Source organism: Grampus griseus (assembly GCF_964374135.1).
Source record: "Grampus griseus genome assembly, chromosome: 2".
Lineage (NCBI taxonomy): Eukaryota > Metazoa > Chordata > Mammalia > Artiodactyla > Delphinidae > Grampus > Grampus griseus.
In genome coordinates, this window is record NC_139018.1 from 80,595,685 (window position 1) to 80,609,554 (window position 13,870).

At 37.9% G+C, this 13,870-nt stretch overlaps 1 protein-coding gene across 2 annotated transcripts in view; it reads left to right on the forward strand.

Moving 5' to 3' along the window:
* Window positions 1–13,870, forward strand: part of CDIN1 (CDAN1 interacting nuclease 1) — a gene marked incomplete at its 3' end in the record, with an annotated part of 212,022 nt that overhangs the window by 110,815 nt on the left and 87,337 nt on the right. Inside the window, exons 9-10 of one of the 2 annotated variants that reach the window (XM_082649600.1) lie at window positions 1,851–1,916; window positions 2,507–2,630. In XM_082649600.1, coding sequence (XP_082505726.1) covers window positions 1,851–1,916; window positions 2,507–2,630 — 190 coding nt within the window. Of the gene's footprint in view, window positions 1–1,850; window positions 1,917–2,506; window positions 2,635–13,870 lie in introns of those variants that run through there. The other variant, XM_082649601.1, reaches the window with a different exon arrangement.

Sequence of the window (13,870 nt, forward strand, 5' to 3'; positions counted from 1 at the left end):
ATTGAATCAACTTCATATTGAGAGGGAGGGAGGTGGGGGGGTGGCCTGGAGAAAGCATATGAATACTCTTGTACTTTGAGGTTCTCCACAGAAAGATGGAAAGATTTCCTAGCCTCACCCGATGTTTATCTTCAGGAAATTTAAATTGTAGGTATTGTGTTAGTAATTTTGGTGCAGTGAACAAGAGTGTAGCATCTGCCTTTTAAGGGATTTTAGTGTGTGCGTTTGGATTGCTTGGTGACCTTTGAAATTTTGTTTTGCGCTGCTGTCGGAAACATAATCATTTTTCTTTCTGAAACAGATTTGAACATCTGCAAAGGTTGATCAAGCTAGGATAGTTTTAATAAAATATTAATCTCTCTTTTTTAATGTCAACCCAGCTTCTAAAACTGTTCATCAGCTACCTGAAACATCAGCTCAAGGCAGTTGGGTTGATTTAATAAATGTCTTTTCCATTAAACATTCTTGTAGCCAGAATGCATTTAGAGGATAGAAATTTTTTCAGTCTTGTTCATCCACAGTTCAGTTTTCCAAATTCTCTTGTTTTTAAAGTAAGATTAATTTTATTTCCTTATTTCAACAGTTAACTTAGAATTTTTTATATTTCAAGCAGGGGAGATTGTTTCAAATTCTAGCATCAGTCCTTCAAAATTTGGATAAAGGATAACAACTGTAACCAAATTTAATTTAAATATCTAGTTTAAATATGTGTCTTGTCATTTAAAGGTTATTTACATTTAAAATGCTGACCTTTCAGGATGTACACAGGAGTGTTCTAAAACAGAGTTTCTGAACATTGGCCATGAAACCACTGTCTTGGCCTGACAAATGGATTGGAAATAAGCTACCCAACAACTGAGAATGGGCCATTAATTTTAATCAAAGGTGATGCAGGAAGGCGAATGGGATGCATGACAATGTCAACAGCCCAGTAGGTGTTAAAAGACCACACAGCCTTCCTTGTTACTTGGTTGGGCCATTAGTTGAGGTTGGGTGAAGACAGAAAGCCATGTCTGGAATTGAATGACCAGGTCACTCCAAAATCTAACAGAGAACTGCTCATTTCAGAATCACATTGTAATGCCTTTAGAAGTCAAGGACAGCGTTTAGAAAATATTGGAGGACTTTTTTTTTTTTAACCAAGCACCTAGGTAGTTTTTTCCAACTTTGTCAAGCACTCTGTTTTCCTGCCTCCTTTCCTCCTGAATGGCTCATTGATATTTACAGAGGATCAAGAAATCGAACAGATTTAGAAAAAAATCTCAAAGCCTGTTGGCTTTTCAGAATTACATATTGTTAGTTGTAAAACTTTGGTAGATGCCAGAAACAATAGCCGACCAAAGGTATTAAGCAGGGTCATTAATTCTCTGTGGGGATCTCACTGTCCTTGTCTCTTTCTTATGTTCTTGTATGTAGGAATAGTTTCACTAATTGAAACTAAACTTTCTTAATTGCTTTAATGAAAGCATTTGTTTTATAAAGGCCAATGTCAATATTGGCTTGATAACATTAGTGATATTCATGGTGGTAGAAGCCTTTTCTTTTAATCAGTAAGTATACTTCATTATTTTGAGTATCTTCAATTATAAGAAAGGTAGTGTATGACAGCTTGAATTAATGATGTTTATAATAAAGACATAAAAATGCAGAAGGGACAAAGAGGCATTTTTATATCTATGCTTCCAGTTTGTTATGAAAGTTCATTTATTCCTACACAGCATTGCATATATAAGAATGACATGTATGACTGCATTAGTAATTTTTACACATTTTTAAGGAAGAAAAGCAATTATATTGCTGTCTTGTTAATGGAATACTGTGATAAGTAATAGTATTTGTTCATCCTGTAGATGAAGATCAGCTCCGAGCAAAGGGTTATGACAAAACACCAGACTTTATTTTACAAGTACCCGTTGGTAAGTCCTTAAACTCTGCTATGCATTTGTTTATAGAGAAAAGGGATGTGTTTTTCCCATAGCTTTGAAAAATTGTGTTAATGTTATTAGCAAATGTTACCAGAGAATCTAGATTAGCTTGATAATTTTGTATCTAAATGTGTGAAATAATTGCAAAAGATTATTTTAAAATAGCAGAAAATTATAGGTTTAGAAGAAACCTATGCCTTAAAAACTTTTGTGTGTATTTGAGAAATAAACATGTGTTCTAAAGACATTTTGGTTACCATTTTCAAGTCATTTCTCTAAGTACCGAATTTTTAACACAGGGTTCTATTGAAAAGCCAAGCTCACTTGGTTTGCTTTCACATTACTTGTCAACTTATACAGGCAGTCTCAGAATAGGAGAGAGACTTTTGTAAATGACGAAAATAAAAGGGATGTGATTGTAGCATAAATGTTCCTTGTTACGAACATGTACGATGTGTTGTTTTATAATTACATCCATAGATGATGGTGAGGGCTAAGCCTCTGTTCATGAATGTGAAGCATAGAGAGACCCAGACAGAGTTCAAAATTTTCAATTTTCCCTTCCCTTGGCTCTATATTAGTAATGCTTTGTCCCTTAGCTGTAGAAGGGCACATAATTCACTGGATTGAAAGCAAAGCCTCATTTGGTGATGAATGTAGCCACCACGCCTACCTGCATGACCAGTTCTGGAGCTACTGGAACAGGTAAGGCCCCATTATTTTTCTCTTAAGATAAACGATACTCAGCAGAAATCTCATTAGAAAAAAATATTTTGTTTAGCTGGTAAAAATGCTAGTAGCCTTTGTTTCTAGTAAATACCGAGACTTGATTAATGTATTCATTTCAGGTAATTTCAGCTTCTTTGCTTTCATAATGTAGCGTCATTTTTTAAAACGAAAAATCTCTGCATAATGTCAAAATTAGTGTAGACGCCATTTTCCATTTCACAGTGATGATACTGGTGTCACTTAAAATATGAAAAATAGGATGTGATATATATTATGATATTGACACTGACTTTTATCCTCTTGATGTGGAAGTTATGCTTTCTGTCAGATCTTAAAAAAATATTTTATCCTCAGCTCTCTGAGGAAAGTATCCAAACGATATGAAAGATCAAAACAAATTACCTTCCAGTGGTAGAAAATAGTTTACCTACCAACTTCAACCAACATTCCCAAAGGCATGGAGATCTCAGTGGTTAAGAAAAGGATGGTGTTGGAGGAGGGGGGAGGATGCCATATTACTGAGTACCCACCATGTGTCTGGGCTTGCAGAATATCTCAGTTAATACTCACAAGAAAGTTACGTTTATTTCCATTTTACAGACAACTAAACTGATACTCAGAGAAAATGTAACTATGGGTACAACTAGTTATCATGCATTGTCTTTCTCACGTCTAAATCTGTGCTACTTTTAGCACAACTCTATTGTAATTTACAGTACAACTGTTGAAACTTTGGCCTTTGCTATTATTGGAGTCCCAAGCTTTCACACCACATATTTTTGACCCCTTAGATCAGAAGGTGGGTCAAGGGGTAACCTTTCTAGATTAACTGTGTTCCTTGGTCACTGGCCAACTGTAAGAATACAATAATAAGGTGACATTGGTCCGATCATTAAGGAGAGAGACAGTAGCATCTGTGGACAGTAGTCTTACCCTGGAAAAAAACAGTGACAGCCTACAGAATTTGGCATTATAGTGTTACTCAGCTTTACAAAAGGCCAGTGGACCTCTCCCGTAGCAGATGTGCTAAACTAAACCCACTTTTTGCCATGGTAACAATGATGATGACAAAATGCTGAATGTAATGGCTTTCTTGATTTTCTTGTGTAATTGTGCATAGCATCCGAGCTTTACTTTACAGGGATGGAGGAGGAAAGTGCAAAATGTTTTAGAAATCGATGCTGCTTCAGCGTTTCCTGTCTTTTATTCAGCCATTATTCAAATCAGCAGTAATGTGACAAATTGAATTTCAGATTTTTAGGAATTTTATGATGAGTTTGAAATAGTAAAGAAAGCATCATTTTTGATATTATAGGGAAAGCAATGACAAGAAAATTAAATTGCATAAGTTTAGGTTGATAAGGGATTTTTTAAAAACTGGTAAGCTCAATCATTATGCATTGAGACTGTCTCCCCACTTTGGTACTGATCAAGCCTTTTATGAGAAACAATTAGAATTTGAATCCCAAATAGTAGAGCTTACTTGAAAATTCCAAAGGCACATCTTCATTCTAAAACAACTCAACTGTTGTTTGAATGGCTACTCTGTGCTTAGCCCTCCCCATTTTAGAGGCTGATTAAATAATCAAGTCACGCATATGGTAGACCTATGGATTATTCACATGGCCGGAGGGGCATCTGAGCAATGGATAACTTAATAGTTTGACTTGGACTGGATTTTGGATTATTGTGTTGCCTGCTGCTGTTTTAAATTTTAATGATGTTTTATTTACACTACTATTGACTTACATTTCCTAAACACATTGTTTGAATGTATACCAGCTAAGTGGACATAGTTCATTTAGGGCATGTTGTGTGGTAAGGGAAAGCCAGCCTTAGTTTTGAGTGTTCCAGATCATTCAAGGGGGGAATGCTCTGTACAAAAGTCACTAGTTCACAAAATGTCTGCAGAGAGGCCAAGAAATGCGGATCATGCTAACATTCAATATGGAACATAGAGGCGTTTACTTGGATATAGAATTTTGGTTGTAATAATGATACAGACTTATCAGTGATGAGGCATTTTGACAGAAGGAGAACTTAGCACAGTTATGAAAGTTTGGGATCCTACTTTTTTTATATTTGGCCTCAATACGACTCACACAGCATTAGCTAAAATTCATCAGAGGAGGAAGAAATCTTTCCCGCCTATAGGTAGCCTTTCAAGGAGGCTGTTGGTTGGCATTTGGGTTAATTGCTTTATTTGTATGATAAGCCTCTAGTCAACATAAGAACTGTTTTCTAGTGTCACACTAGTTTTCTTTTTTTCTTCTAGTTCTATTGAGATATAATTGCTATATAGCACTATGTAAGTTTAAGGTATACAGCATAATGATTTGACTTACAGACGTGAAATGAAAAAATTGTCACATTATTTTTAGATTAAACATTGGATTTTATGATAAGACTGTTCAATGTTTGTGGAATCATAATCTTGTCTAAGCCTATTTTTCCACATAAATAACTACAGAGCCCCTATATTTTAGTTTAATATTTCTCTAAGAGTTTTCTTTTTATGTAAATTAGTATTCTTACTCAGCCTTTCAGCAGCTCCCAATCACACCTTCCCTCTTTATTAAAACATGCTCTTTTTATGGCTTCCGAAAGATATTCTTCTGGGTTTCTTCCCCACACACCAGCAACGCACTCTGTCTCCTTTGCTATCTCTTCTTCCTCTTCCCAGCTCTAGGCTGGAAGGCCCTGGAACTCAGGGCTCACCCCTCCTCCCCCTTCTGTCTACATTCTTCCTGGGTGTCCCCTGGAAGATCTCACCAGAGACTGTGGCTTTATATTCCATCTCTATGCTGCCATCTCCTAATTTTTACCCTCAGCCCTAAGATTCCCCCTGAGTATACATTTGTTCATCTATCCAGCTGGCTACTGAGTATCTTCTCCTGGTTATCTAATAGGTATCTCAGACTTTACATGTCCAAAATTAAACCCTTGACTTTCTTCCTCAAGCTTGTTACTCCCCCATTTCCTCCCAAGCTCAACTAGTGGTACCACAATATCTCCAAATCCTCAACCCCGAGTATCATCACCAATCCATCAGCAAGTCCATTCAGCCCTACCTTCACCACGTCTCAAATTGTGCCTTGTATCACCACCCCACCTGCTGCCGCCTCAGTGTCTGTAAGCATCTCCTGGACTATTCCTGTAGCTTCCAAACTGGTCTCCTTGCACTCAGCACTTGCACTCCTGTGGTCAGTGTTTCATACCCCAGCCAAATTGACTCTTGGAAAACATAAATCAGATTGGACCACTTCCCACCACATTTAAAATAAAATCCAAACTCTTTACCATGACATTCAGAGCCCCGCCATGATCTGCCTCTCACCACCCCCAATTCTGTCCGCACCTGCCCCTCTCCCCTCACCTAAGGTTCTCTCTGTCTCTTATACTTCCTTGGCCACGCTGGCTTTCTCTGTCTTCCCTGAATCTACACTGCTTGTTTCTGCTTCAAGACCCTCACTCTGGCTAATCCTTCTGCTTGGAACTGTCTTCACTTGGATCTCCACATAGCCTGCCCTTTATGACATTCAGGTGTCTGCTCAAATTTCCCCTCCTCGGGGGGGCCTTCCCTAACCACCCAGTCTAGAAGGCATCACCGTCAGTCATCCTCTCTTCTTACTTGGCTTTACTTTTCTTCATAATACTTACTCCGGACTTCCCTGGTGGCGCAGTGGTTGAGAGTCTGCCTGCCGATGCAGGGGACACGGGTTCATGCCCCGGTCCAGGAAGATCCCACATGCCACGGAGCGGCTGGGCCCGTGAGCCATGGCTGCTGAGCCTGCACGTCCGGAGCCTGTGCTCCGCAACGGGAGAGGCCACAACAGTGAGAAGCCCGCGTACCGCAAAAAACAAAAAAAACCAAACATAATACTTACTCCTGAGTGAATGAATAGACAGTAGTTGGAAACATTTATACAAACACCAATTTACTTGGTTTGAAAGAGCTTTACCTTTTATATTGCTATTTCTAATTACTACACATAGGGTGCATTTCATTCCTTTGTAATCAAAGCTTCAAGAATTTTCTCCAGCTTAATTAACCTCAAACAAATTTAAATTTTGCAATGTAGTCACCTTCCCTAAAATCAGATATTGAGTACAGAACATAAGCTGCCTTTTCGGCAAGTGGGCCCTCATCCCAGGTACGATCCTGATTAAAGAACTCCTCAGAACTCTTCCAGTTCTGTGGAGTTAAAAGAATGCCTCTGAGAAGCAGCATTTGAACCATAACATAGCCCCAAATTATATAGGGCTATGTATACAATTGTATAGAAAATGCATATATATTTACATATATCTGTATATATATCTCATATACTTAGGGCTATATATATACAAATTGAATAAAAAAACTTATTTCCTTATGCAGTTGGAAACAAAAAATACCTTCTCGTCCTACTTGTCTAGTCAAAAGGTGGGTTCTTTGACAATTTGACCTACATTACTAAGTTTATTTTCTTATTGAGATGGTGACAGGTAAAGAAGAAACTAATTCTACAATGTGAGGCCAGAATATACATGGGTTCTAACTTGTGGCCTTTCAAAGAAGCAGGAGCAGACACCCTGTGCTCACTTGAGTGGTTGGAGATAAAGTGGGTCTGTTTGGATGAAAATACTGATGACTCTAAATTACAAAGAACCACATGCAACCATACAGCGCATGAACAACGCCCAACAGCACTGAGTCAAGAACATGGAAATCTCAGCTGTTAAGTTCAGCCCTGTCATCTGCCATTCTGGGTACATTCTGACACACTGTCATCAGTGGAATCTATTTAAAACTAAAGTGCGCTTGGTAGATATACCTCTCTCCTCTCAAAGAAGATCTAAGCTTACTGACTGGAAAGAATAAGGCAAAGTTTTGTTTGAGCATGATTTTCCAGTTTAGTGATCCTTGATGTAATGGGAGGAACCTATCCTGTTCCTGGGTTTGAATCCAGGCTGTGCCACTCTCTGGTCCCATGACTGGGAGCAACTTGCTTAAAGTCCCTGAGCCTTTGTTTTCTCCTCAACGCAATGAGGTTGATAACACCTTCTTCACCATATTGTTGTGCAGAGCAGTTATTTAATACATATAAAGCACGTTCACAGTGCTTGGCAGTCAACAGATATACTCTCCTCTGTCTCTTTTTCCTGTGGATCACTGTCTGATAGAATTTAGAAGTCTTCTGAGTAGATGTTTTAATTTCCTTCTTTGCCAGATAAACACCTACTCGGCTAACTTCAGCACTCAGCTTGACTGACATCTCTTTGGGAAACCTTCCTGCAGTTCATGATTGCGTTCACTGCCCCTCCTGTGTTCTTCTAATAAGTTCATAGCATTTGTCAAATATTGTAATTGCTTGTTTACTTGCCACTCTCCTCCAGTTAATATATTGAGTTACGTCTTACCTATTTGTTTTATCCAACATCAAATGCCCAGAAGCTGGTGGAATGCCTGGCACAGAGGTGCCAGTAGGTGATCGGTAGATATTTATTGAACAAATAAATATATGAATGGATTTCCTGACGCATAACAGACAACAACATTTTGAATCAACCATTAAGGATTTTGTTAGACATTGTGACATTAAAACACAATAAGACCAAAATTTTTTCTGTGAGAATGCCGCTCTAAGGACAGTGAGAAAAATACCTCATTTTTCTAGAGAACTTTTATAGACTTTTCAGATGTATAGACTATTGCAGATCTATATCATGAAATATAGCGTGTTTATTTACATAGAGTTTTAAAATAGAAAATAACCGATAAGTGGCAAATGCATTTTATGAAGTTTTTAGGCAAGTATTTTTAATCTTATATTGATTATTTGCTTTCACAAAACTTTAGCAAGGTCTCTTGTTTGATATTTGACATGGAATGCCTTGAAAATCCTGAGCAGAAGCTATTCTCTAGTTTCTTTAGGGCTGCGTAAAACTGGGCCCACCTTAACACTTGGGGGCCTGGGACAAGAGTGTGATTGGAGGCCTATATACAATGTGCCCAAATATTTAAGGTTGTGTATCAAGTTAACAGACAGTAAATAAAATCTGTTTTATCCTGCATGAAGATCTGGGAGTTCAGATTTGCATTAAGAATTCCTGGACTTCTCGGAGATCCAGGCTGCATATGGCAGTGTAGGAATAGGTGCCGCCACTGCACAGCCCATCTCCCTTTTCTTATCACCTTTGGCTCTGTCCTACGCCTGGGAAGGTTTTAAGCACAGCCCAGCCTGTACATCCAAGCTCCATGTATTGATACCTTCAAACCTCTGCCCTTGGTCATCTCTCAGGCCAGAGGTGCACACTCTGGTGGTCTGCCCTCTTATCAAACAGGCAGGCCCTGAGAGTGGTCTCAGGACTATTTGATCAGGAAGTTCTGAGGTCCCTGGTAACATGGAGTGTGACTTAGAAAGGTATTGGAGGGAACAGACATCAGGTGAAGATGTCCCCTGTGCTCTGCAGACTCCTCACCCCATGGGCTGCGGTACAACCAGAAGAGGCCAGAGCAGAATCCTCTAAAGTTTGGGTCCAGGCCATGGACCCCTCTTGACTGGGACTAAAGGTATCAAAGGAAGCGAGTATATTTGTCTTCCAAAGTCATTTCTTGTGCTGATGTTAGGATATGAGGGGAGATGAGCACCAGAGGAAATATGGGCTTGATCACATCGATGTCTCACTGAAAAGATGAAGAGCTGAGTTCCATCTGTGGGATTTTTGAACCTTTGGCTCCAGAGAGTCTACCCTCCTAGAGGCAATGGTAAGCTAATACCTTCTACCACAAGAATCGATTTGACTTTAGTTCTTACCTCTAAGTACTTTTTAAAGATTGGTTATTTACTCAATGGTTTAGTGATTGCTTTCTCTGGGTTTCTCTGGGCTGTGCTAACTTGAGAGGCGAGGCATTTAGAATGGGGCTGCCAAGCAGTTAGAGTTAAGGAAGGTATTTTTCAGAGGATGTCCAAAAGTTTTTCCTGTATGAAGGTACTTCCAGGAAGCCTGCAATTAACCAAATCACAGATTTCCAGTTATTTCAGTCTTGTTAACAACAAGGCTGATCACATCTGTCTTAGGTTGGAGAATGTGCCTCAGCTATAGAAGCTCTTGCAAACCTTCAATTACAGCAGCCTCAGAAGGCACTGCTGCCGTATACTAACAAGCAGTCATCACCAGCAGCAAGAGACAGATTGACTAATAATTAGCAAATGCACTGGAGAGGGCCTCTCTGAAGGTATAATAATTTGCTTTTCCATCTCTTACGGTGGTGCTGGTTGTGAGATACTGATATCTCATTGTTCCAGAGAAATACCTGGCACTGTTATTAGCTGGAGTGACCTAGAAATATTTTAAAAGGACGAAGGAAGTGTCTTCTGTGTAGATAGTACTTTTATGAGTTCTCATAATGGTTAAGTACCATTTTTTTCTGCATTTGGAGTATGAATAGCAAGAACTTTGCCCACCACAGAATTCATATTTTCTGCCATTGTTAATTGTTTTCAGTGTTGACTTTAAATACAAAACTGAATGAGGAATAGAAATGTTGTCTTAGGCCGTTGAAGTGGTATTTGCAATAAAGAGATAGTGGTTGAGAAAACTGGAATGAGTTAATCATGGATTAAAGGGAAAGAAAATAGGCTTATAAGGAAATGTCAGTGAATCACAGTTTCTCAGAAAGATGTCTGTCTGATATTACCTTCAAGCATATACAAGATTTTTTTTAGTTGGGGAGGGATGGTGCCTATTGACCAGTTTCCCAATTCCAGGGGACCAAAGAATTGTTGAAAGCATAACTCTTCTTGCTGAGCTATTATGATAGAGTTAATATGAATCACATATGTTTCAGAAGCATTACCACAAATCAAACCAAGAAACAAATGATTGGATGTCCATTCTAAGGATGGAAACACAGCCATTATGATTGTCCAGAGAGTGTAAGAGAAAAATAAAGGAAGTGACTCAGGAGCACAGAGTCAGGAGCCCAAGGATACAGAGTTCATCTTTGAAAGTAATTTTGGAATAATGGAGTTCAGGTTGAAATTGCTGCTAAAAGGGCTTGGGGTTTAGGGCAGTGATTCTCAAACTTCCCATGTATTAAAATCACATGGTTGGAACTTTTTAAATATTGATGTGAAATTCATCCCTGGAGAACTGATTTAATTGGCGTGTGGTGGAGCCTGGACCTTAGGAGGTTTTTTTTTGTTTCGTTTTGAAAACTTCTGATGATGACGTTGACCTGCATCAGGTTGAAGTCCACTTCTTTACCTGGCCTTCATTTGCCAGCTATCCCCAGCATTCCTAGCTTAGATGCTTCTACATAGAGTCTTCATAAGAAAAAGAAGAGTTTTATTGAGGAATACTGGTTCAGATCAGCAAACACTTCACAGACACTTGTTAGTCTCTTGGCATCTGGTCTCTGCCTTTGAGGGCCTCATAGTGAGGACTGAGGCAGTAAATTGCAAAGACAGAACCTGAACCCAGGTCTCCCTCTGAACTCATACCTGTGTTCTTTCTGCTCCACCATGCAGCTTAATGTCAGTCATAGTGATAAATCTGTTATAAGAGGCTACTTACTCTGTCACTTAATGCAGGGATCCCCAACGCCTGGGCCATGGACCAGTACCGGTCCGTGACCTGTTAGGAGGTAAGCGGCAGAAGGTGCGGCGGGCAAGCAAGCGAGCAAAGCTTCATCTGTATTTACAGCCGCTCCCCATCACTCGCACTACCACCTGAGCTCTGCCTCCTGTTAGCATTATGGTGAGGTGTATAATTATTTCATTATATATTACAATGTAATAGGAATAGAAATAAAGTGCTCAATAAATGTAATTCACTTGAATCATCCCGAAACCATCCCCCCCCAGCCCTGGTCCTTGGAAAAATTGTCTTCCATGAAACCGGTCCCTGGTGATAAAAAGGTTGGGGACCACTCACTTAATGGGTTTGCTAAGCTGAAGCTAAAAACCTCTCCAGCATATGAGGTGTAGATATTCACCTTCATGTGGTTCAAGAAAATGGGCCAGACGTTCTCTGTTGCTCTCCTTATTGTATATTCAAAATGCACATCTGTAGGATTAATATAAAATCCTGTCAGATATACATACCTATGCGCCCAGAACATAACAACCCCTAAATTGTTGTATTTGAAATCTACAGAATCAGAGTTTTTTTATATATGGTACAGAAAAAAGAAAGCATGTAAAAAGTCTGTTTTAATAAGTAATGGTGTTTTTAAAAACAGCTTTAATGAGATATAGTTGACATACAATATACTGCACATATTTAAAGTACATAATTTGACAAGTTTAACATATGTATAAACTCGTAAAATTATCACCATGACAAAGATAGTGACAAAGATAGTTCATTAGTTTACATTTTCTGTAAATGGAATCATTCAGCATATACTCTTTTGTCTGGCTTTTTCTTTTTACTCAATGTAACTATTTCATTATTCATCCATGTTGTTGAACATATCAAGAGTTCATTTTTTTCATTGCTGGCAAGTATTCAATTGTGTGGCTGTCCCACTGTTTGTTTATCCATTCACTTGTGGATAGACATTTAAGTTGTTTCTAGTTCTGGCTATTAGTAATAAAGTTTCCATGAACAGTCATGTAAAAATCTTGTATGGTTTCATTTCCCTTGGGCAAATACATAGGAATAAAATAGTTGGGACATTTAGTAAGTGGATTTTTACCTTTTTCAAAGTGATTAAACTGTTTTCCAAAGTGGTTGTACCATTTTATGTTCCCATCAGCAGTTTATGGGAGTTCCAGGTGCTCCCTTCGGTCAGTCTTTTTAACTTCAAACTTTCTAATAGTTGTGTAATAGTGTCTCCATGTGATTTTAGTTTTTCTGTAATGACAAATGATATTGAGAATCTTTTCATAGGTTTATTTTTATCTATTTGTCTCCTTTGGAGAAGCGTCTGTTCAAATCTTCGGTTCATTTTTTAGTTGAATTGTTTTCTTATTATTGAGTTTTGGTAGGTTTAAAAAATATCATGGATTTAAGTCCTTTATCAGATATATGGTCAGATATGAAATATTGTCTTCCAGTCTGTGGCTTGTCTTTTCATTCTCTTAACAGTGGCTTTCAAAATCAGAAGTTTTTAATTTTAATGAAGTCCAGTTTACCAGATTTTTTCTTTTATTATGCCTTTGACGTCATATCTAAGAAATCTTACAGATTTAAAGACTTAAAGAAATCACAGAGATTTTACCCTTGTTTTCTTCTAAAAGATTTATAATTATATATTTACATTTAGGTCTAGCATCCATTTTCAGTTAATTTTTATGTATGGCGTGATGTATAGCTTGAAGTTTATTTTCTTGGATGTGGATATCCAGTTGTGCCAGAACCATTTGTTGAAAAGCCTATCCTTTCTCCCCTAAATAGCCTTTACACATATGTCAAAAATCAATTAATCATATATGTGTGGGCCTTTTTCTGAATTCCCTATTTTGTTGTGTTGGCCAATTTGTCTATCTTTATACTAATTCTACACTGTATTGATTACTATAACATAATTTTGAAAACAGGTAGTGTTAGTCCTCCAACTTCATTTCTCTTTTTCAAGTTATTTTTGTCTATTTTGGGTCCTTTGCATTACCATATGAATTTTAGAATCAACTTATAAATTCCTAAAAAAATCTGCTGGACTTCTGATTGGCATCCCATTGAGTTTATAGATCAATTTGGAACCCTATGTATTTTATATTTCTTGATTCTATAGGAAGTGATTTTTTTTTGTTTCAATTTCCAATTTATCATGTTAAAATAGAAGAATACAGTTGATTTGGTGTATTGATCTTACATTGTGCAAGTGGGTAAAACTCATTTATTAATACTTTACTTATTTGGTAGATGCCATAGGATCTTCTATATAGACAACCATGTTGTTTATGAATAAAGACAGTTTGCTTCCTTTTTCAATTTGGATGCGTTTTTGGGGTTTTTTTTAAATTGCACTGCCTAGAATCTCGTATACAAAGGTGAATAGTGGTAAATGTGTACACCTTGTTCCTGGTCTTGGGGGAAAGGCATTTAATCTTTTACCATTAAGAATAATATTAGCTATAGGTTTTTGTAGATGCCTTTTAGGTTTGAGGAAACTCCCTCTATTCCTAGTTTGCTGAGAGTTTTTATCAAAATAGGTGTCGGATTTTGTCAAAATGTTTTTTCTGCATCTATTAAGATGATCATATGGATATTTTTAAATTAAT